The sequence below is a fragment of the Trichogramma pretiosum genome, unplaced genomic scaffold (genome assembly GCF_000599845.2).
Source record: "Trichogramma pretiosum strain Unisexual culture from Peru unplaced genomic scaffold, Tpre_2.0 scaffold17, whole genome shotgun sequence".
Lineage (NCBI taxonomy): Eukaryota > Metazoa > Arthropoda > Insecta > Hymenoptera > Trichogrammatidae > Trichogramma > Trichogramma pretiosum.
In genome coordinates, this window is record NW_019641225.1 from 1472751 (window position 1) to 1497025 (window position 24275).

Genomic DNA, 24275 nt, shown 5'->3' on the forward strand with positions numbered 1-24275 from the left:
AATTATAAATGAATTGGTCTTGAATGCAGGTAAGTAACGAAAGACTTACTTACATTGCAAAACATATGTAAACGTTGTTCTTCGTCACCCTAGTTTCCAAATGAATAAGTGTTATTCTTTGTAAAGAACTTCATTAGGCTACATTTTTAAATAAAAGATTTTCTTCGTAAACGCCGGCGATGTATAGACGCGCCCCTGAAACTACGTTAAACTTCATACTTTCAAGTACTACGTCATGAAAGCATTCAGGAATCTAATCGATTTTAAAATGCTCTTTAGAAATTGACATGAATTATGTTAATTCGACAGCAATCGGTGTCGGGTCATCTTATAATTAATTAATGAAACGAATCCCGTAATAAATTTTGAATTCAACAATCGAATACTGCTCCGTCCGTTTGTAACATCTAGTTATGCATACTTCGTAAGTTCTCGATTCCGTTCCGGCATAACATCGATAGAGAATATTTAATCGTATCCGATGGACGATATGTGCAAGCTTTTTTTAGGTCATAAATGTTAACTGGTTCAATGATTTTTAATAGTAACCTCGATAGGTTACAACCTACATTATGAAACCATTTAAAATAGATATTTCACTCTTTTTGACACTTTTCTTTTTAAGATTTTGATGTCATTTTCGTGTTCCCATTACATTTTTCCATTTCTTTTCATTTTCTTCTCGCTTTCATTTTTCCTCTTCACCATTGTCTAATGGTAAACAATTACAAATCATAATGAAATAATTTTTTTCAATTTTTTCCAGTAAAAATACTGCTTGTCAATCTAATTCTTATAAGGATTCTTGATTCATTCATAATTAATATAATTTTGGCTTCATTTATATTTATGTAGATGAGAATTAATTAAAATCATGAGGTAAAGCAAAATCATCAAAATATGTCAAGTTTTCATTTTCATTATAAAACAGTTTATTAAAAAATATAAAAACTCAATGCTCGATTACAACGATCTTATAGTTACAAAATTTACAATACATATAATCAACACAAGTAATCATTTTATTATATTATATATATCTAATATTTATTTTCGGTAGGCTCTGTAGGGCGCGTGGGCGGCCACGTCCCAGTGGGGCGGATGCTCGACCGGCGGATGGCCGAGGTGGACGACCTCGTACGCGACCTTGGGCTTGGTGAGCTTGAAGATGAGCATGGCGCCGCTGAGCACGAGCGAGAGCAGACCCAGGGTCAGGGCCTTCCACGTCTTCATGGCGATGAGGGCGAAGGCCAGCGGCACCAGGGCCGTAGCCTTGAACTTCAGTCCCAGCAGAAATGGTATCATGACTTTCTTCACGAAGCCACGGCCTGCGTTGAAAAAACGATAAAATTAATGAAACACATTTTTTGATTTTATCAATGTCAGGACAAAAATTGATTCTTGCCATTTTCAACCGGAGCGTCGCTGAGGGGAACGGCGATGCTTGTAGGCACGGACTCGACCAGCGATCGCGGCACGATGTCCGAGTCGACGATGGCCCGCGGCAGTCTCGCCTCCAAGGTGTGACTAGACAGGTACGAGTCGAGCTTTTCCAGCATGAGGGCGCGCAAAAACTTCCTCTTCGACAGCTCGATGGAGTCCTGGGACGAGTACTCGAACTCGTCCACGTCGTCGATCGGAAGACTCCTCGAGCGCAGAATGAACAGATCCTCGGTGATGGGGACTTTGTCCTGCTGAGTGGCGTCGCTCAGGTACTTCAGTACTTTGGGTTTGGCGCAGGACAGAGGGGCCTCGTCGTTGAGACATCTGAACGAGTAAACAAAGGAGTGGCGCTTGAAAAACTCTGGTCTTATTTCGATTGTCAATTATATTTACCTTCGGTATATTCTTCTGAGCGCATCGACCATGGTTTCCTCGTTGTCTTGCGATGACTCGGCTCGGGCCAAGCACGCCACCACCGAAATCAGAAGCACGATCTTACAGGCAAGTTTCATTTTGTGTGTGATTTTTTTTGTTCGAGGTTACACCTTTATTTCTCCAACGAAACAAATGAAAGCAAACGAGCCGCACTTGTTTTTTTCTTAAGTTTTTTTGTTTGTTTTTTTTTATGTACCAAACAAGCGCGAAGCTTAACACCGAGTGCCATCGAAACGTAGGACAACTTATTTTTATAGCCGATGGCCAGCAGAAGCCAATTTCGCGGGCGGGGATGAAGTGCGGGCGAGGATCGAATTGATATCGACTGCACGTAGCACGACGCTCGGGCGCGCGCGCGTCTTTCGCGGCGAAGAAAGTACCGTGTGTGTGTGTAAGACGACAATGGGAATTGTTATTTGGAGTACCGGATCGAGAGCTATGCAACGCCGCCGCGACGTATGTGTTTGTGCGAGTAAACGTGTACGCGTTTAACCCTATTCTTTCGTTCGGTAAACAGAGCGAATTTCATTTTCACTTTGGTGACATTTCCGCTTGTCGTTCTTTTTTTATTTCATCAAAGTCGGTGCGCTGGTAAAAATTCTTAACTTTTAGTGGATAGTTCTTGAGTAACGAAAGAATTTCTTGGGCATAATAGGGCAATTAGAACTGCGCGCATACTAATCAAAAGTTACCTTTTATTTTAAATTGTACACGCTACACCCTGGTTTTGTTATTTAATGACTATTTTTTGACTATTTGAAATTTGTGCCAATTATTTCTTAAATACACTGTCAATAGTTATTTTTCGTTTTCTACGTTTGAATGTTGCAAATGCAGTGATTTGTACCGGCTTTAATCAATGAATATTAAAGATACGGTAATGGCAAAAATCTCACTCACAGTTTCTTGAGCTATACCATGCAAACAAAAGTCAAATTTTAAGACATGAAGCTTCAATCAACAGTAATCTGTTCGAAGTTCTCGAGCTTATTGAAAACCTTGCCTCGACTTATACAATTATTCTCACTTTGTCACTTGCGGATTTGCAGATAAAAGTACTCGCCATCTAGTGGTGGAGGTTTAAAGTAGTTTTATCATTTTGAAATTTGTTGAAAACTGTGATTGGAACAGCTAAATTGTCATTTTCTGGTCTATTATTCACGCAATTGCTACAGAGGTATTGCTTAAACACGCTAATTAATACAACAATAAAAAATGTGAAGGTTTACGAATTGAAGATAGTATGTAGTATGTAGTTCATTTAAAGAATCATTCTAGATTGAGATCGCTGCCAATATATTGTCAAGTAGTTTTCTTTCTAAAAAATAATAACATGCAAATGTTGTTTTCTTTTTAATTAAATTTTAGCTATCAAATATTATTTAAATATGAAAATTAAAATTTCAACTATTTTTAATAAATCGAATCAAATTGTATACTCAAAAAGTTTCAAGATATAAATTTTTGGAAAATTTCACTTAGACGAGGTTTTTATCTTTTCTGTAAAATCTCTCGCAACATGTAAAAAGTAATAATATTAGCAACCAACGAGCGTGTTTTTAAAGATATTTTTTTCCAACTCAGCTGATCAAAATTAATTATAACTTTTAGAGTTTTTTAATCAAAATTTGATCAATAAATTAAGGAACTCTCTGTTTACCTGCCGGTAGAGTTTGTACTTTTTATTTTCATGAAGAAATTTTTTTAGAAATTTCCTATGATAAGAGAGGCAAAAATCGCAATAATGATCATGACTTACTTTTTAGATGGTATCGGTAGATGGTAAAATATAAAACCTAAATGCTCGGTCGTTATAATATATACAAGTATTTCTTCATCGCGAAGTGCATTTCGGATTAATGCATTAATTTAACTAAAAGCCTGACTGTATGAACTTAGTGTTAATTGAGAATTAACAAAATTAATAAAAAATTATATTTATTATAAACATAATCTCGTTCATAATTGAGTTGAGGGATCAGTTCAATGCATCTTATTTAAGGCTAAAATAGTAAAATTTTCAAAAGTAATTTGTTTAATAGTTAATGCCGAGTTTATTTAGAGCGTTAGTCATTGCCGAAAATTCAAATACAATGACATAAATTTTCTCTGTTTACATTTATTTTAACGCAGGTATCATGATTTGTAAATATTATCAAATTTAAATTAGTCAGTTTAGTGTTGTAAGATTACTAGTCGTCAACGAACTTTCAAGACAGAAAGATGGAATCCAGTGGTTTTAATGTTGACAGGTAGTTCTCATAATATGAGAATACAAAAAGTTAAAATAATTCGACATAATACTTCATTTTATTAAAAATATTTCAGAGTGAAAAAAGAGCCTTGTGAAGAGTTTTTCAATGAGATTGATTATGAAGTAATTGACGAGACGCCAGCTGCTGGAGATTTTCAATCCTTGAGGCATCTGCGGGAAAATTCAGTAAGTGTTGAAATTTTTTTGGGACCATGGCTTTTTAGTTGCCTACATAAATATTTTCACAGAAATTAAATTTTATTATAGACTCAAGCGCTGCGAAAATGTGACGAAAATCAAGAAAATGAACTTGACCTGCGAATCGAATTGGAATGTAGAGAACAGAAGCCTATCTTGAATTTACCAGCAGTCAAGAAAATGGAGGATCATTCTCAAAATCACTTGCAAGGCATAAAGTATTGCTACGATTATCATACTCATAACATAATTAAAGTAGAAACTACAGGAGTAGTAAAAAAAGAATCTTTCGACGAAGATCCAACAAATGGACTCAGCGACCCAAACCAAAAAAGAAGAGTTGAAAAAAAGTTAATCTATGAATGCGGAAGCAAAAAACACATCGACTCGACACATGATCGTATCACCCACACTTGCGATATATGCGGGAAGACATATGCCCACAAAAAGGCTCTCAAAGTACACATCGATTCAGTGCATAATAAAATCACTCACGCATGCGAAATATGCAAAAAGACATTCAAATATAAAGTTAGTCTCAAAAATCACCTTGTTATACACAGTGGTCTGAAAAAGTTCAAATGTGATTTATGTGAAAAGAAATACCCGACAAAGGGTCATCTCCAATATCACATAGATTCTAAGCATAATAAAGTCACCCATTCGTGTGATATATGCGGCAAAAAATTCACACAGAAGAATGGTCTTAAGGCCCATATCAATGAGATTCATAGTAAAATCACTCAAGAATGCGGTGTATGCGGGAAAAAATTCGCAGCCAAGAGATATCTTCAAAATCACATAAATATGACGCACAGTGATATCAAATATACCTGCGATATGTGTGAAAAACAATTTGCAGCGAAAAAATATCTCAAAAATCACATTAGGGTGAAACATTGTGGTATCGCTCACGCATGTGATTCACGAGGAAAGGAATATAAAAATCAATGTAGTCTCGATAAACTTGTAAAATCTTCGAATAATTATACCACGCATAAATGCGTTACATGCGGAAAGACATTTGGAAAAAAAAGGAAACTCAAAGTGCACATCGCCATGGCGCATCGCTAATGCATCATGAGTTTATGAATGATATGAAATCTGTATTTGATCCTCGTATGAGAAACTCTTATGTACGAACGAGGGTATTTTTTCAAAATACTGATTTAATCATTTTTATTTATTGATGAATTCTGCCTATGCTATGTTGTCTGTCTGTAGCATACAGAATGATAGATAACTAGAGATTCTGTAAAAAGTTTCTTTGAATAAAATTTTTATACCGTCGATATAAAATGGAAAAATTAGGCTCGATTTATTTTGAACTTTTTAATTTTTTAATTTAGAGCAAAATAGTATCTTGAAACAATTACTACATAGCTTTATTTTTTCTTTAGATTACATTGGAACAATAAGTATAATGAAATTATTCTGTAATGAATTTATAGAGGAATAAAATTGGCAAAAATAAATCAATGAAAATCATAATTATATAGTCAATTGAATGTTATTATTTACTTTACATTACATCGAAATTGATCGATTCGTCAAATACATCATGTAGTCAACAACGTACACTTAATATTCGTTAAGTAATGACATTTATACTTAATACTTGCGCACAACTTTTTCTTGCACAATCATTAACTCTTTCGCATTCTCGATCAAGTGTTCATTGTTCCACAACCTCCCAGTTTTATAGGATTAAAATTGATCGACTGAAATGGCACCTTTTTAAAAGATTTACAAGTGTATATTCATCTACGTAGCTATGATTTTTTTTTCCGTTGTTGTCTCAACGTGTCCAGATGACGGATCAAAGTCGGTCTTACCCTAGTAATGGTAAAATACTAAATATATTTTCTAACGCGACACGTACAACCCGCGACACTTCGACGTGTCACTCGAATTCAGATTAAATTAAAATTATTTATATACAGTTAATTCGGACGTATCCACAGAAGCATTTATACTCACTCGCGTAAAATGTATCAATCGATTCTATCGATTGCGTTCGCGATCAATTAATTATTATAAACTATACACTTCGAACGAACAAACAACAAAAAAATTGAAATCGTTCATCTTCGTCGACGAACATTTGATTTTAAAGTAGTTTTGGTTTTAACGTCATTAGTTAATCTCGATGTATACGCTCCCCAGTCACGTGCATCAGAAAATTCGTAACTCAATGCAGTCTCTCGGCGATCGTCGAATTTTACAATCGATACAGTTCGAGAAACATCGAACGAATCTTCGTCGCACTTTGCACACAACGCACGAGATTTCGAGCGTACACACACGAAACTGCTCTACACACTATAAACAATGCATCGTATTTATAACGCCGCCAAATCGGAATCATTCCGTCTTGATGGCGCAGTGATACGTCCTCAGGCAGTCGCCTCTATCTTGACCCAATCGCGCCGCGTTGAAGTATCGATAGAAGCGCCGACTCGATTCCGAGCGCGAATTTCCCTGCTGCAATTCTTGCACATCTCTGAAAAAGGTACAAAAAAAAAGTTATCATTGATATCATATACCGTGTTGCTAGATTGATTCATCTCGGAAGTTAGAAATGTATAGTATCGAAGTAATCGCGAACGGACGCGTAAGCGCGTGTAAGCTGCACCGCACACGCGGACGCGCGCGCAAAACGCAATCTCCGCTCGCACAGACTCGATGACCTAATTCGGTAAAAGTACATTACGTCGCGCGCGCGAGTACATCGCGCACCACCTTTCTCCGCCTCTCGTGTGCTCGCACACAACATTTCTCTCTCTTGGCTCTTATCCTCTCATTTATTCTCCTTGGTATCTGATCCAGAAATCCAGAATTTAAGCGCGCGGAGGTGAGAGGCGCGGTCCTCTCGGTGTACGATATTTAAATTCAATATAAGCTCATTCCGATCAGCTGTGTGGCGAGAGAGAGTTATATATTATCAACGACGCACGCGGGGCTCTAATATCCTCAAAAAAGGATTAATTATCCAATCAGCTCGGCGGTAGAAAATGTCGTAATAAGCTCTACTTTACACTCGAAGACGTTTGAAGAACGATTTCTTTTTATTCCTTTTTCTCTTTTTTTTTCTTTTAAAGCGCCCAATTAAATACGTATACATACGCTCATAAACATAGTCGCGCAACGTGATTCACGCTGGGACGTAATTAGCGCGTATCTAACACACGTGTGTGTGTATCAAAAGGCGCGCGTTTTATCATTATATTACGCATTTGTATTATGTGTACCTGGATAGCTCGTTGGACACGAGGTTGCTGTGCGGCGTGTACTGGGCCGGATTCTTGTACATGCTGCAGACTAGTCTCTCGCGGCACTGCTCCTCGGTGAATCGCAGCTGGGCGAAGATCTCGTCGAGGCGCTCGACGATCGGCCCGAAGAACTTGTCGTCGTACTGCTTCGTGCGCGTCATCGGCATCGCCACGGCTGAGGAAACAAAACATCGTTGGATTTTCAGGTGAAATGATATAATTGTTCTTCGCATGCAAAATGCGGTTCGAGAGTGTGATTTGACCAAAAAAAAAAGTATAAAATTATTATTATAATAATTACCTCCGGAGCCTATAACAGTAGGTTGCACTTGCTGGTCGATCTTTGACTGATGCTGCTGATGCTGCTGCTGCTGCTGCTTCGCCACAGCTTTTTGCTGCTGCTGTGGTTGCTGCTGCTGTGCAATTACATGTTGATTCTTTAATTGTTGCGGTTGTTGCTGTTGCTGCTGTTGCTGCTGCTTCTGCACTGGTTTCGCAGGTGTCAGCTGGTAAGGCGTCGCGAAGATCGCGGGCACTCCTCCTGCCGCGACCACTGGCCCAGACGGTGCCGGCAACACACCGGGCGGCAGTCTGTTGTTGGGCGCGTGAGCCCCGTAGGCCAGACTGTTGGAGATCTTGTCGGGGAACGGCCTTCCGAACATCGCGGGTGGCATGACGAACGGCGGCAGCGGCGGCACCTTCGAGCCACTACCCATTTTCGTTCCGGGCGGCGGTGGTCCGTGATAGACGACGCCCGCGGCCTCCTCGGGCTGCGCGTCGTCGTCGTCCTGGCCCTCCTCGTAGCCCGTCTCGATGCCCCACTCCTTGAGCTCCTCCATGTCCTTGCGATACTGTATGTGCGGATGGGCGTAGTCGTAGCCCTGGAAGTTCTCGTCGAGGATGATGGGGCCGCCGTCGTCGTGCGGCGCCACGGGCGGATGATCGTAGTAGACCTGCGCGGGCTTGTGGTAGACCGGCACCGGGACCGGCAAGTGGTGATGATGGTGAGCGACCTGCGCGAGCAGCAACAGAGAGAGAGAGAGAATGTAATTTATAGATATTTTTCCATTAAAATTCATGGAGCGATCGCTCTTAACTGTTCCGGCCGTAAAAGAAAAATTTGCATGAATATATTTTATATACGGCCATAAAAGCGCAACTGTTTTTTCGCGCCGCTGAATTCGCGTGAGGAATTCTCGCGTAACGCGCAAATTTTCGTCGATTCGTTATATTACATGCTGCGTATCGGTTATTATACAATACCTTGTTATGATGGTGATGATGATGCTTGACGGTGGAGTAGTAGCTCGAGCAGAGCTTGAACACGTGCGCGAAGGCCGGCACGAAGAACAGCAGCAGCTTGAGGAAGAGCTTCTTGGCGGTGCCCACGCCGAATAGGAACGGAATCACGAACATGAACTTGAGCTTGATGATCTTGATGAGGAGGATCAGCAGGAGGATCGCCCCGAAGATCTTGTTCTGGATTTGTTTTTCTGCGAGAGAGAAAAAAAGTAAATATTGATGAATATTATAATGCAATCAACAGAGAGCCCCCCTCAAAAGAGAGAGAGGAATTACATAGTAGTACAGATATTGTGTGCCGTTAAAGCTATACGTTTACTGCAAAGTACGCAAAAAACTACTGCTACTACCGCCTGCGCCAGCCAACAACCCATTATTATAATTCAATGATAGTTAATGCAGTAATCTCGAGGATTTATTAAAGCTCCTCCGAGTCACGGAACTGAATCGTAAACTATATCGCGAAACACGTCGTCGCGAATCGTCAATTAATTCGACCTTTTCTCTCTCTCTGCTTTCGGGAGCGAGGAACCGTTAATTTTTCTGTCGACGACACAGCGCGACGTTTGCGCGATAATTATTACACACGTACGTACGTATATATTGAGTGACGTAGTAGTCGATACACAGACTGAGGGCATTTAAAATTCACTAATTTATTCTCGTCGTTCAATATACAGAAGAGGAGAGACACACATGAGAAATAAATAATACGAGAAACAGGTGTCGCGACGCGACTACTCCATAGCGGCGGCGGTGGCTGAGTCTCTCTCTCTCTCTCTCGCATAAATGAAATCCGGTGCGATGTGTCAGTGGGTCAAGTGCGCGAATGTGTTTACATACACAGACACGTATGTATACGCTGCGCGAGCAGCTGTTACCACGTGGGTTATAACTACTTACTCCACACACGCACGTAATAACGGTACTTTTATAAAATTCTCCGTCTCTCTCTTTCTCTGTGCCAAAGGTATAATATTCACGCGCGTAAGTCGGTAGCAGCAGCGGCAAGTAAAAATTAACTCACTGATTTTTTTCAGTATGAATATGCGTCCCGACGACTGCTCCTCCTTTGGCTCCAGTGCTCTGCCGCCGAAGTCGATCCTTATCAGCGCCCCGGTGGCGTCGATCTCTCGCGGACTTATCTTCATGTTCACCCCGTCGGCGATGAATCCGGGTAGCTGTATGTCGTAGTCGCGCGTGGCCAGGAACTTGATGGTCTTCTTTCTCAAGGCGTGAGTCACCTCCTCCAGCGGCGCCTTGTATTCACCGTCATCCTCCTCATCCTCTTTATCCTTCAACTTTCTGCTCTTTCTACCGCTGCTCTCCTTCTCGTCGTCGTCGATCAAATTGTCCTGCGGACTGTCATCCGCCTTGTCCTTCTTCACGTTCCTCGATGGCTCGCAAGCATCCTCCTCGCAGTAGCTCAGATCGTTCTTGTACAGGGTCAGACTGTCAAACACGGTGATGTTGTCGCGATCGGCGAGCGTCCGGTCCAGATAGTCGTAGGCGTTCTTCTGTATGCAGGAGAAGCTCGCTCGCTTGCTGCAGTCCTTGATGATGCCGAGCCAGAGCTCGTTGCTCGCCTCGCTCGGCGTGAAGCCCAGCAGTCGCGTGTAATTCGCCAGTTTGGCGTAGTCGAAGATGTGGGCGTCCGCCACCGTGGCGATCAGGCCCAGCATCGCTATCGCTACGAGCATTACCGAGGTCGCGCGTCGAAACATCGTTTCTGCTTCTTTCTTTCTTTCCTTTCTTTTCGACGATTGAATTTTATATATTCCGCTAACAAAGTGTCTTCTTAACTGAAGCGTAATTCAGTCTCATTACAGAACGAGAGAGAATCACTGGAGCGCGTCTCGTAATGTAATATAATAATCGGAGCTCTCCGCGATAAACGTCGTCGTCGTCGTCTTGGCTGTCATTCGGCCTGGGCCTTATGATATTTTATAATACTTTCTCCGTCTTTTTCGAAACTCGTTACAACGAGACCCGTCGTGATTTTCCTCGAATCGCCAATCCTAAAAATTGAAAATAATCGCACGTTATAACATTTTTTTTTCCTCATTCTCATTATACACGGATAAAGTGCAGTTATGTATCGTTGTTTATCGTAGCAAACAAGGTTTATGCATTGCTCACCTGTTGTCGTCGTCGTCCAAACAACCCATAAAAATAAAAAGAAGAAGAAAAGGCCGATTGTCAGGTGGTGTACTTTTGGACCACGAGCTAAATAAACTCTCGACAAATGCCAGCGACGGCAGCAGTCAGCAAACAGCCTCTCTTCCGCTGGACCCACTTTTATGTTAAATCGGTCAACGTTCTATAACACATGTGCGATACCTTGCCGGTCATCATACGATCAAGCCGGCGCAGCAGCAGCAGCTCCTCATCTCTTCCTCTCGCAGTCTCTCTCTCTCTCTTTCTCTTTCCCTCGCGGCACAGATAATCGTCTCTCTCTCTCGTCGACGTCGTCTTCTTCTTCTTCAGGCTTTACGGAGTAATACACACTCGCACATGCACTTGTCTGGTATTATATATGGTATACGTAAGGTGCCCGCACACACCACACACAATATAATGTATATATATAGAACGAACCTCCTCGCGCCTCGATCTCCCGAAGTGAACTGAACCGGCCTGAGACTGCCGGTCTCTCTCGTCCTCCGGGCCGGGGTTTCTTTCTCTCTCTCTCTTTTGCTCTCTCGGTAGAGTAAGGCGCCTTGTTCAAGTGTGTCAGTAGCCCTCCTACTCTCCTATAATACACACTCGTACTCATGCACACACACTTATATACACCGGCCAGTCGAGAGTAGTCGCGTTCGCGAGTTAACTCCGCGCCGAGCTATCATCTGAATTGTGTTATATTTATTATTATATATATCTATATTTCGGCTGACGCTGGACACTTGTATTCCGTGGAGGATTAAAATGTGTATAAGGAAGGTCGGGAGGAGCTCCGGGCGAAAGTGACGTTGTACAGTTACATCTTGTTACTTTTTTCTCTCTCTCTCTTTTCATTTCCTATATATTATATTATGACGACGACAACGACGAGAATAAAATATATATTCCGCGAGCCATTGTATTGTTGTTTCGATGATCGTTTTTAGCTATGGTAAAATAAACCGATTTTCGCCCGATTTACGACTGTTTGTCAAAGAGCTTCGAGCGAGAGTCGTAAAGTTCTATGGGAATGGGTATTTTTTTTTTTTTTCAACACATCGCTCAGGAGTGCACATTACGCGTGCCTCGTAAAAATAGCTGATTTAAGCTGCCTATTAAAAGGCAAAACATTTTACACGACTGATTTACACGCGTTAAAAGCGTACACGTCGAACGTCAATTGTTTCCAAATTGACTTCTAACTGTACGAGGAGACAGTTCGACGACGCTTAAATTGGCAAATTCTTGCAATATTTTCCAGATCTTTATTATTTTTATTATCGTTATTATTAATAAATCGAATGCCGGAGTAAATCCGCTCGCGATCGTTACGGAGTCGCGGAAAATAAGCCATAGACCGCAGAGAGCGCATTACGAATTTGCGCGAATTCCACACTCCAGGGGGAGAGAGAGAGAGGATAATCGAGTCACGATGATCGCTTTTCGGTTTTGATACCGCAGAGAGTCAATTTTTCATGCCTGTATAATCATGGTCAATCGCGTCGTCGCGACGGTATATATATCTATCTATCTAATCCGCTGAGTCGCGTGCCTCTTTTCACGGACATCTTTATATATATTACGTTCGCGGATGAATGAACGTAGGAAAGAAAGAAGAAAAAAAAACACAAGAAAATAGGTAAGCGCGCGTGCACGTATAATGCATATATATACAAATGTAAATGCCTTTTCTGCGGCGCGCGCGCGCGCGCGCGCGAGCCCACGTTTGGGCGCGTTTTAATATATTTACAGTATTAAAGTACGTTTTGCATTGTTATGATGTATATATGTGCCATTCGCCGCACGCTACCGTACTACCTATCCTATCCCACAACAATCGCTCGTTTTACAAACTTAATTTTTTCCTTCCTTCTTTTATTTCTTTATCTCTGTCTCTATAAGCCCACGCGCGGAGATTGTTTTTCTCTTTTTTTCGTACGCACATTTATGCGCGCGTACGATAGGCATGTAGAGAAAAAAGGCACGCGCGTCGTCTACTTTTGTGGTGAATTATATATGATTTTAAAATGTACGTACGCAGGTAGGCAGTATAACGACAAATAGAAAGTGTTCTGTTTGCCTTCGAAAATGAAGTTAACGGGATTATACCGTGTGTGTGTTCGTATGTATGTATGGCGTATAATGAACAATATTGTCATTGGCATCTCCTTTTTCTCTCTCTCTCTCTCTCTCGACAATTTGTATCGCTCGAGACGAGACATAAAAGCGCGCGCGATTATTATTTCGAATGTGAAATTTGCACACGCGTGAGGTATGAAAAAATGAAAAAAAAAATAAAATGAAAAATACAGTTACCTACGCTAGAAGCGATTGTTTTCAAAAGGAAGGAAAGAAAGGAGAGAGAGAAAATAAATCAACAAAGCTGCACGTACTAAGTGGTCATTTCAAACGCAAAGTCACATTTCTTTTATCTCGTGAAAGTTCAGGAAATTCGTGTGAGTACGTGTGCGAGTGTAAAAATGTAACCGATCCCGGAGCAATCTGAGCTCCATTCGAATCGTGCACCCTGACCCTGGTAGAAATACTCAACTTAAGAACTTTCAGGGGTCTCATTCAAAATTCCGCCAATTATTAGCCTTGAAATGTTGCATAATGAATGTTGATGAATAATTTTACCACGATATGAATCAACTGAAGCGGTAATAATAATTTGTGCTTATTCGGCTATTCGCTCTGATTTTTTAACGCGAATAAACGTAAAAGCCCTTGGTGAACCTCCTAATAATGGCTTGTTTTTAGCTATTTTTTTATTATTAATTGTTTACAAATATGTATCAAGAGGTTTTTGTTTTACACAATCTAAAGATAACAATTTAATTGTTTCAAAAAGTCTAGATGATTTTTCAACCACTCTGAATGCGATAAAACTACTTGAAGCCTCCACTACTAGATGGCGAGTATACCTTTATCCGTAAATCTGCAAGTGGCAAAGTAAAAATGATTGTATAAGTCATAACACAGTTTTCTAAAATTTATGTACTCTTTATAGACCATTTTGTATTCTGAAATTTAAATACTCGATATATCCTTTCTCGAGTCAAGTAAAACTCCTCAAAATGTGAAACATATTCTATCGGGGAACAAATCAAATGTCAAACACGTACGTACTAATTAAGCAACAAAATTACACCCCTCGATCGCGAGCCTCGAATTCGTACGAAATTCACCGATGGCGTCTCCGATAATTAGCCCCAGTAACAGCAGTTTATAGCAATTAGTGTCTATTGTTCCACTGCGCACTCGTAAGACGAGCCAAAAGGTTTTATTACGGTACACCCGTACGAAGTTGCATTGCTTCTACAACACAACTCCGCTAATTACAATTACAGATATATTTCTTCAAATCCTTTTCGCAAATAAACAACGCGTGATTTCGTTCATCGCGATACACTTTCCGAACAATTGATAAATTCAATTTATAACAACAACGATCGCTCGGCAATTTTTCACTCGTGTAACGAGGATAATCGCGATGAATCTTCCCGGCAAAAATATTACGTCGTTTCGGGCGGCTATTATTATTTTTTTTTTTTGCTTCCTTCCTCCGAGGAGAGGCGGAAGATGCGCCGCGTGCAGCGCCGCGTAGTGCGTGTGTGCGCAGGATGTGTATCAACGGTAATAATGAAGCGAGTAAATATATGCGCTCGGGTCCTTGCACACACACACACACACACACACACACATACGTATACACTGACGAGAGGCGAACGAACTCGAGCTCAGCCGGGTATCATCATCATCTATTGCAGCTTTACGCGCGCATACGTACACGCTTATAAACACACACACACATGTATAACACACACAGACGAACTCATGGATGCGCCGCGCGAGTTGAATTTCATTGACCCAGAATCGATCAGGTTGTAAGTAGCAAAGAGAAATATATACTCGTGTATGTGTATAGTAAGCTGCGCAGTCTATTACAAAATGCGCTTATACATTATACACGTGTGTATTTACAGTTGAACTGTATACACACGCGGCTGTATAGGATGCATTCACGTGCGTTGTTCAGTGTCGTGTCCTCTCTTTCTCTTTATTATATGTGCGCAGGCGACACTCCATTCATCATTTGGCGCGATCGAAAAAGGAGTCGCTCGCTAAAGTGTCAATCGTATAGTAATAATCGAATAAATCGCTCGATCTAGTTTTCGGCGCGTCGATTGTTTATATTATAATATATTGGCTCTATAGCCTGGATAATAATGATAAATCATTCGGATGTGTCGACAGGTATAAGCTTGTTTTACGAAACCTTTACCTTCTCGATACAGTTAATGAGACATAATGGGAGGATATTTTTCACGTCGTCGGCGTTGTCGCACCTAAATTAATATCGATCATTCGTGTATACATAAAATAAGGCGAGAGACATTAATATATATTTTTTCTTAGAGTATCCCGAGTTATACAGTTTATGCGCAGATGTATAAATTCGGTTTATATGCACGCTTTCGTTGTATCGTAAAAAAGAACGATTATCATAGCTGCAGATCATTATCATTATTATTATTATTTAGCAGATAATAATCTTCGAAATGAGTCGAGTCCCGTTTGGCGCATCGCTGTAGTACGGAATACGGAAGAAAAATCGTCATCCAGCGGTAGCCACGATTCCGATAATTGCTGCGTTGAGGCTCGTCAACCTGCATCAGAACGCAAAAATCGCTATCCGATACATCGTCTTGGGATATACTCAAGCTTTCGCTGAGGGAGACAAAAAATTCGTTCAGCGCAGTGTCGCGTGCGGAGTACATATTACACGCGTTTACGTACACCCCAACTCGTACACAATAATCATACCGATTAAGTCATTATTTCAGTCAACAAAGTTCGTATATCGTACACACCATAAATATACACACTTGTACGCGTGGGTATTCGTTCGTTTGTAACTGTGCCGTGCTCAATCGTAAAATCACATGCGCCACACGTATACGTATATATATTGCAAGTGTGTATAATTTATGCACCGATGCACCTGCGTACTTCGCCGCTTATTTCGAATGCGCACACGAGCTTCAGCCGCACGTGTGTGTATGTCTACATACAAATAATATGTGTGCGTACGCGCGTACGGCACGTTTAAACTAAATAACCGCGATCCACAAAATAAGTGCACAGCGGCAGCAACGACGTGACAAGCAGCTCGCGCCGAGCTATACATGAAAAGAGAGCCAGAGAGCCTCTTTTTCCGCTCGTTACCTCCTTCGCGCGGCCTGAAACGGGTTAACAATGCGCCGAAGTGATTGTATTGACTGCATAGAAATTGTGTGAGTGTGTGTTGACGAATATTGAACTATTAATTTGTTCTCTTTTTCTCTCGGTCGTCGTTGAAATGAATTGCCGATAATGATATTTACGTGCAACGTCGCCGCAGCAGCTCGTAGCGCGTGAGAGAGAGGAAAGTGATCGACGACCGATTTTCCGCGACGTGTCGCGGTTATACTATGTGTTTAAATTGTATCGATGACACGTTGTATGTATAAATGCGTATACACCTATTTCCAGGCTTTACGTCCTCGTTTTTTCTCTCTTTTTTTTATCTTCCTTTTTTTTTTCTTTTTTCATTTAACCAGAGTATGTCGTATTACATACATTCACTTGTACTCGCGTGCTACACTCGCATTCGTACATACGTGTATATATAATATTCAAAAAAACTTTCACCGGTGTGTGCGTGTGTGACGCGACGACGTCGAGTCGAAATCGCCACCGCGGCGCTCTTAATAATGCGAGCACGAGTGTGTGTCTGTGTGTCATGGTCAAGGATTCTCTGTCTCTCTCTTTCTCTCACTCGAGATTCGGAAAGGTTCAAGATTTTTGTGTTTTGGGCGTGCGCGTGTAACTGTATTTACGATGGCACGCCGATCGCTTCTTTTTAAAAAGGCCGTCCTCGATTTTTTTCCTCTTTTCTTTTTTCATTTTTGCATTATTTGTTTTCGAATTAGTAATCGATGTCCCCGATCGAGGCGGTTAATTGGTGTACAGAGCCGCCGAAAAAGATTCCAGAGGAGAATAAATCTACACACGCTCAAGATTCGTGTATGATTTTCTAAATTCTCGACTCATATTTTGATTACACAGCACAAAATATATAACTCGAATTCACGAGAGGTCAAGAGCAAGACACGTATTTACTCGGATATATCTTCTTTCCCTGGGTTAATCGTAACGGATAACGAACTAGATGCTCGGGCTTCTGCAGTTTTAAGCCCACGTAAAAGGGTACCCTGAGCGATGGAAGAAGATCCACTCGCATAAATGCGTGTGCAGCAAGCAACAGAGTTGCAAGATCGGCGCACGGTCACGTTGCTCTCCCGTAACGGTGTGCGTATGTTTTTTTTTTCTTCTTTTACCTCGGTGGTTTTTCTATGCTCGCGTTCGAATGAGCATTCAAACGTACGCGCGTTCGCGCGAGATGTATACTTGTTGGAAAAAGAAACGCGAGATTAAGTGTGCCCAGACAGAGTAGTTGGTATGGGTAATTAAATCTACAACGAATGACGTGAGCGTTGACAGCTTTGAAGAGTAACTGGAAGAAATCAACGTTTATGAGCTAGTTCTCGATCAACGAAAAAAATTTTTGTTCATTGAAGAGGGCCATAGGAAGTGTATTTGTCATATTTGAAAGACACAACGTGTCAAGTGGATTTAATTTTTTTATTTGAAATAAATACTAAAATAGAAAATACAAAATTATGCGTTGACTTATATACGATTAACTTTCTGCTGCCACTTGCAGGTTTACATACAAAGGCGCTACTTACCATCTAGCGGTGGAGGCTGAAAGTAGTATCAATTAAAATGTGTTTAATAGTTTTAATGTAATTTTTACAGAAAATCGTCAAGAACAAGCCAAATAATATTTTTCATACCAGCGGCCAGAAAGTGACTACTTCTCGACCGCTGCGCAAAACGAGCAGTGCTATTTTGGGGCCACTGTGTATGAAAAATAGTATACAGGCCTATTCCTCGAAAAACAGAAAAGTCCCAGAGTACGTGTAATTAGTGGCCGAAGCTAAATATGCTGAAAAACATTGAATTAGTTGTTTTTCGGTTATTATAGGCTATCATCAACATCGAGCATTTCTACCAAAGATGAATCGTGCAAATTATCTTGGACGTTCGAACGATCGAATTTTTCACGCCTCTGAGCATCTACGCCCAGACACTCAACTACATAAACATTGATCTGCTGCATCGAGTAACTTTGCAGCATTGTGCAAAAGTCCGGATATTCGTTATTAGCAAGTCGAGAAATCGAAAGTACATACAGGAGTCCAGCGGCGCAGATAAATCCGCCGTACACAATCGGCAAACGATTATTCCTCGATTAGAGTCTCAATTTACGCGCGCGTCGATCGTCGATTACGAATTCTGTATACATTACCTAGTAGTATCTCCTTGTATAATAATATTAACGGCTCCATTCAGCAAAACAGTAAACTCGCGGCCGATTCATCCCGATGCACTCTCCCCGTAGTGCACGCAGACACAAGAGAGAGAGAGAGAGATGCCTTGTTAAGCCTTCTATATACTCGCGAAAGCGAATCGCGCGCATCAGCATCATCATCATCAAGCATGATTGTTATTATGCCATTTCTCTACCCGAGCTACTACTAGTCGGCGCGCCGCGAGTACATCGCGTTTCCGTTATATAAACGCCGCATATCGTGCGCGCGCACGAACGTTGCAAGGCGCAGAGCTGCCAGAGTAGAACGAGGAGCTATAGCATGCATTTAAGCTTATGGTCGAGATCGTGTATATTATAGCGTAGGCAAATTTCATTTATTTGCCTGGTGTTTAGTGCACGTGGCGCCCCGTGAGCTGAATACAGCGTAAACAACAACAACAGCAACGGAAAAAAAGACGTATACAATATGACAATTGCCGAGCGCGACAAGCCGACCGTGTTTACCGAAAACGAGTCTGTAATTTATGCCGAATGAATAATTCGAAATGCGCGCCGCGGTTTCGAGCGCCAAGAAAGTTTTATGATTTGCAGCTTGGAATATGTTATCAAATTTATCCGTATAAGTTAGCAAGTGATAGATTTAGGTGATGAATTTAGGACGATAAGCTCGTTATTTCAGTGGTAATCGTTGCTTTTGTCCAACGAAAGATCGGCTGCCTTTTCAGGCTTTATACTTTTTAAACCGCGCGATTATGATTATGCCACTGCGAGGCGATTACGCGCGTTTCTTTGCATCCTTTAAACGGAAAAATGATACGGATCGTTTTTGTGCCTTTTTTTTGTGTGTGCCTGTGCGAATGGGAGTTTTTTCTTGCGCATCGAGACTGCGAACTGACTTAAACTAGTAAATTAAAGTATTAGCTTGGTATGCGGACAATGTGGTAGCTTTGAAAGTTCAGAAATCATGAGAGAATCAGAAATGTGTGTGTGTATGCAGTACGTATATATAATAATTCCTCGTAGCTTTATGAGGAGCAATTGAGTAAGCAACTTTTCCAGATCATTAGAAGATTGTGTGCTGCTGCTGCTCTGCATTATGCGCTTACTCCACTTGAAGCGCAGTGTAATATATAATATACACGCACGTAAGGCCAGGGCAAAAAGTGGAATGGCATTTACGGCAAAATTCACTGGCTGAAAATTATAAGGTCATCGCCTCGCTCTTGCCTTAAAAGTCAAGACCCGTTGAGCTTGTAAATATATAGGATATGGTCGATTTGCATTGGGCTCTCGCGCGTCGCGAGCTCTGTACGCGCAAAAATTACCATAATATTGTCATCTCTTTTCACCACCGCGTCGTGGCAGCCGCGAAACGACGACACTTTCGACCTGAAACAACAGGTGCTAATAACATATACCTTTTTTTTAGTTGCAAAATAACGTAAATATGTAACCGTAATCGGCACTAGGAGGATTCTTAGCCGAAAGATTCCACTTCAACGACTCGTGGACTACGAACTACGAACGAGACGAGTGTAGGTATTTATTTGTTTATTTTTTGTAACGCAGCAATTTTATCTTGTAAGCGCGACGAGAGCTTGCAAAGATAGCAACGGGTGGCATGAAAAATATTTACCGATATCTGGGATATAGGTATGCTGGTATGAGTAACCGTTTACCGGTTTTCCAGAGATCGGTAACGAAGAGCGCTCAGGTGTCAGCAACGGGATCGAAAAAGAAATTCTACTAAAGGTAAATCGTCGGCTCATAGTGTAGAAAGTTATCATCTTAGACTCAAGGCCAAAACGTTTCCTATTATTAATTTTATCCGTAATAAGATTTAGGTGCAACTAAGACAACCTTTCTTTTTTAATTATATCGATACTGCTCACTCGTCGCTACAGCGAAGCTCTTGCCATCGTTCGCGCTCGACACCCTAACCCGTACTACTCTTCGTCAGTGACACTTATCTTCACGTCTTCGCAGTTCGCAATGGCCGCTAGAGGAATCTCAAAAGACATAGTTGTCAACTCGCCAGAAGGAACGTTTCTCTGCCAGTTTTGTAGGCGAGACCAACACGACTTCGACGGGCTAATGGACCATTTCAATGGCACGAAACCAAATCTCAAACTTATACAATTATCTTAACTCTGCTACTTGCAGTTTTGCAGATAAATTTACTCGCCATCTAGTGGTGGTGGCTAGTATTATTGTATTGAAGTGATGGAAAACTGGTGTAAATATTTGAAACAATAAAAATTGTCATTTCTAGGTAATTTCAAACGCGTTTTATAATGTTAACAAAGTTGCAATAAAAAAATTGTCCAAAATTAGCTAATTAATGGTCATGTTTTTTAAAAATTGTCAACTTGTAATTTTTTTTATCATATACATGTGGAGAATTTCTACCAGGGTTCAATTTTTTATTTACAAACATTTTTTCTTTAACTATTGCTCTTTTATGAAAAATGATAATATTTTTAAAACTCAACAATACATTGCAAGTATAACAATCGTTCAGTAACAATTGTATGGTGGAATATTGAAATTATACGATCAATGACTCATCATTTGAGTGCGAACAATTGCATGAAAACAAGAGAGCACCTAAACTGAGTAAATTTAAAAAAATTTAATAGCTTATCAATGAAGGATAATTGTGGATCTGCAATCAGATCATTAAACGGCTAATGAATGTAGATTTGTGTCGTGTGAGCATCGCAGCTGCAGGCCAAAGCTCGCGACGGCTCGTTGCTGTTTGGTAAAAGTAAGGAGAAAATAACAAATGATAAGGAAAGGTTGCAGCAAAACTCCTATGTACAAGTGAATGAAAAAAAATCTGCCAAAGATTTGTGCTCTGAATCATATGTCATTTTATTATATAATCATGTAAAAATTTGTTCAAGTTCGACCCCGATAGGTGGCACCCGCTCAAAGGGTCGCTCTCGCAGGTGGGGCAACAGAGTTTCCCGCATATAAGCCACTTCGATGCCACAACATACAAATTCCATTTAAAAGGCTTCTTTATTTAATCAGTACCATGACATTTCTTCATATGGTCTTTAAGATGACCGTTTTGTGTAAATTTCCTTGCGCATAGTTTACATTTAAATCTTACACCATTATGTATTGTATCCACATGCCTATTGAGATCACCCATTCGACCGTATGTATTACCACATACCTTGCACACAAGCTTGATGACTTTTTTGTTGTAAATATCAAGTGCTTGTGTAGCAGGATCATTATGCGCAATAATATGGACCATGAGATCATTCTTTCGACTAAATTTTACCGGTGTTGAAAAAATACACATAGAAAACTATTCCCCAACCAAAGTATTTTACGAAAATGGTTATATAATATTATATTAATTCTGTCACTTGCGGATATGCAGATAAAGGTACTCGCCATCTAGTGGTGGGGGCTAGTAATATTGTATTGAAGTGATTGAAAACTGGTTTAAATTTTTTGAAACAATGAAACTGTCCTTTTTAGGTTATTTCAAATGCTTTTCATAATTTTATCATAATTGCAATAAAAAAATTGTCTAAACTCAGCTAATTATTGGTTGTGTATTAATTTTGAGAATTTATACCAGGGTACATTTTTTTATTTATAAACCATTTTTTTAAACTATTGCTCTGTTATTAAAAATAATGTTTTTAAACTGTAACAACACTTTCCAGGTATAATAAGCGAACAGTAAAAATTGTTTCGTGAAATATTGAAATCATACGATCAATGACTCATCATTTGAGTGCGAACTATTGCACGAAAACAATAGAGTACCTTAACTGAGTAAATTTAAAAAAATTTAATAGTTTATCGATAAAGGATAATTGTAGCGCTACGAGCAGATCAATTATCGGCTAATGAACCCAGATTCATGTCGTGTATGCATTGCAGCTGCAGGCTAAAGTTCGCGACGGCTCGATGCGGTTTGGTAAAAGTAAGGAGCAAATAACAAATGATCAGGAAAGCAGCAAGACTTGTACATACGAGTGAATGAAAAAAATTTGCCAAAGATATGTACTCCGAATCTTATGCGATTTTATTATATAATCATGTAATAATATGTTTAAGTTCGACTCCGATATGTCCTAGTTGAAAAAATTGCATCGATTTCTACGTGGATTATCCACACAGATTCCGCGTGGAAAGTACGTGGATTCTACAAGGAAAGCGCATTGATTCCATGTGGAATCCAAGTACTTTCCACACGGAATCTGCGTGGATAATCCACGAAGAAATCCACGCAATTTTTTTCAACTGGGGTGGCACAAATGTAGTTCTCGGGGTAGGGAACAAAGGTGAAGACATAGACGGTGCGTGTTCTATTATGTGTGGTTTTATTGCCTATCTCTTACAGACTAACTTAGAACTAAATAACAAAGCTGATCGAACTTTAATTGTCCCCCCTCGCCGCAGATGAGGCGCCACACAAACTCGACGGGTCACTCTCGCAGGTGGGGCAACAGAGTTTCCCACATATAAGCCACTTCGATGCCACAACATACAAATTCCATTTAAAAGGCTTTTTTATTTAATTAGGACCATGACATTTCTTCATATGGTCTTTAAGATGACCGTTTTGTGTAAATTCTCTTCCGCATACTGTACATTCGAATCTTTTATTATTGTGTATCGTATCAACATGCCTATTCAGAACACCCATCCGACTGAATTTTTTATTGCATATCTCGCATATGAACCTGTTGGCATTATTTCTTGAAATTTGGCAAATATCAAGTTCTCGCTCAACAGGATTATGATGCCTCTGAATGTGGTCTTGAAGATGACTTTTTTGTGTAAATTTCCTCTTACATATATCGCATTCAAATGTTATATCATTATGCTTCGCATTGACATGTCTATTAAGGTCACCCATTCGACCGTATCCATTTCCACATATTTTGCACACAAGCTTGGTGACTTTTTTCGAATAAATGTCACGTGCAGGATCATTATGCGATATGATATGGGCTTCGAATTGATACTTTCGTAAGAAACATTTTCCGCATTTATCGCATTTGTGCTTGACACCTTTATGCACTTCATGTGTCTCTTGGATGTGCCTATTGAGAGTGCTTTTTGAAGAGAATATTTTTCCGCATATTTCACACATATGCGTGACACTGTTATCGTTCTCATTGTTGCCAGATTTAAGTGTATTGATACAGATTGAGTATTTAGCAATGCTTGTTTTATTTGTCTGATTGAGTTGACTATCTAAAATAGCAGTCGAATCAATTTCTTTGGTATTAACAAATTGATTTTTTACCGACTCTATCGGCTCTAATTTGATCGCATTTTGCAAGTAATTTGTAGAATAATTGTCAGTTTGTTCGATTTTCAATAAATTTAAGTCGGGTTTTACGTCTTTACATTCGATTTCCACTTCCAGTCCGTCGTTCTCTTCAGTTTCTTGATTATAATCACTGAAGTTTCTAAGAGAACGTTCCCGCGAATAAGTATCCAGCGAAAATTTGGGAAATTGAGCATTTTCCACGTTGGATGTCTCGTCGATTATTTCACCATCGTTATTTTCAGTAGTCAATTTATCAATGGGCTCTTCTTTCACTCTGAAAGATATTTAATGAAATGAAATGTTATGTTGAAATATTTTCATTCTTTACTATTCATAAAATAAATATTACCTTGGAGTAAAAGATCTATTACTTTGTTGAGCTTGGATTTCATGGTGATCCATAATACTATGAAGTATTGCAGAAGTTGATTTACGATCCATGATAACTTCCAAACG

General features: G+C 40.2%; 4 protein-coding genes across 4 annotated transcripts; 1 reads left to right on the forward strand and 3 right to left on the reverse strand.

The window, feature by feature from the left end:
- Positions 1–1047: 1047 nt before the first annotated feature.
- LOC106649064 lies at positions 1048–1955 on the reverse strand. The gene is made up of 3 exons (XM_014366332.1): positions 1837–1955; positions 1402–1767; positions 1048–1330 (listed from the first exon to the last, which is right to left on the reverse strand). The coding sequence occupies exons 1-3, from the start codon at positions 1953–1955 to the stop codon at positions 1048–1050; spliced, it is 768 nt and encodes a 255-aa protein (XP_014221818.1).
- Positions 1956–4087: 2132 nt separating this feature from the next.
- LOC106649236 (zinc finger protein draculin-like) lies at positions 4088–5810 on the forward strand. The gene is made up of 3 exons (XM_014366539.2): positions 4088–4130; positions 4207–4318; positions 4400–5810. The coding sequence occupies exons 1-3, from the start codon at positions 4102–4104 to the stop codon at positions 5402–5404; spliced, it is 1146 nt and encodes a 381-aa protein (XP_014222025.1). The 5' UTR covers positions 4088–4101; the 3' UTR covers positions 5405–5810.
- An 884-nt stretch (positions 5811–6694) lies between these two features.
- On the reverse strand, positions 6695–10586 carry LOC106649065. Its single transcript, XM_014366334.1, has 6 exons — positions 9932–10586; positions 8866–9095; positions 8031–8615; positions 7904–7970; positions 7582–7777; positions 6695–6833 (listed from the first exon to the last, which is right to left on the reverse strand). Exons 1-6 carry the CDS (start codon positions 10584–10586, stop codon positions 6695–6697), a joined length of 1872 nt encoding a protein of 623 aa, XP_014221820.1.
- Positions 10587–23054: 12468 nt separating this feature from the next.
- LOC106649066 (fez family zinc finger protein 2-like) lies at positions 23055–24260 on the reverse strand. Its single transcript, XM_014366335.1, has 2 exons — positions 24169–24260; positions 23055–24093 (listed from the first exon to the last, which is right to left on the reverse strand). The coding sequence occupies exons 1-2, from the start codon at positions 24258–24260 to the stop codon at positions 23055–23057; spliced, it is 1131 nt and encodes a 376-aa protein (XP_014221821.1).
- Between the last annotated feature and the right edge of the window lie 15 nt (positions 24261–24275).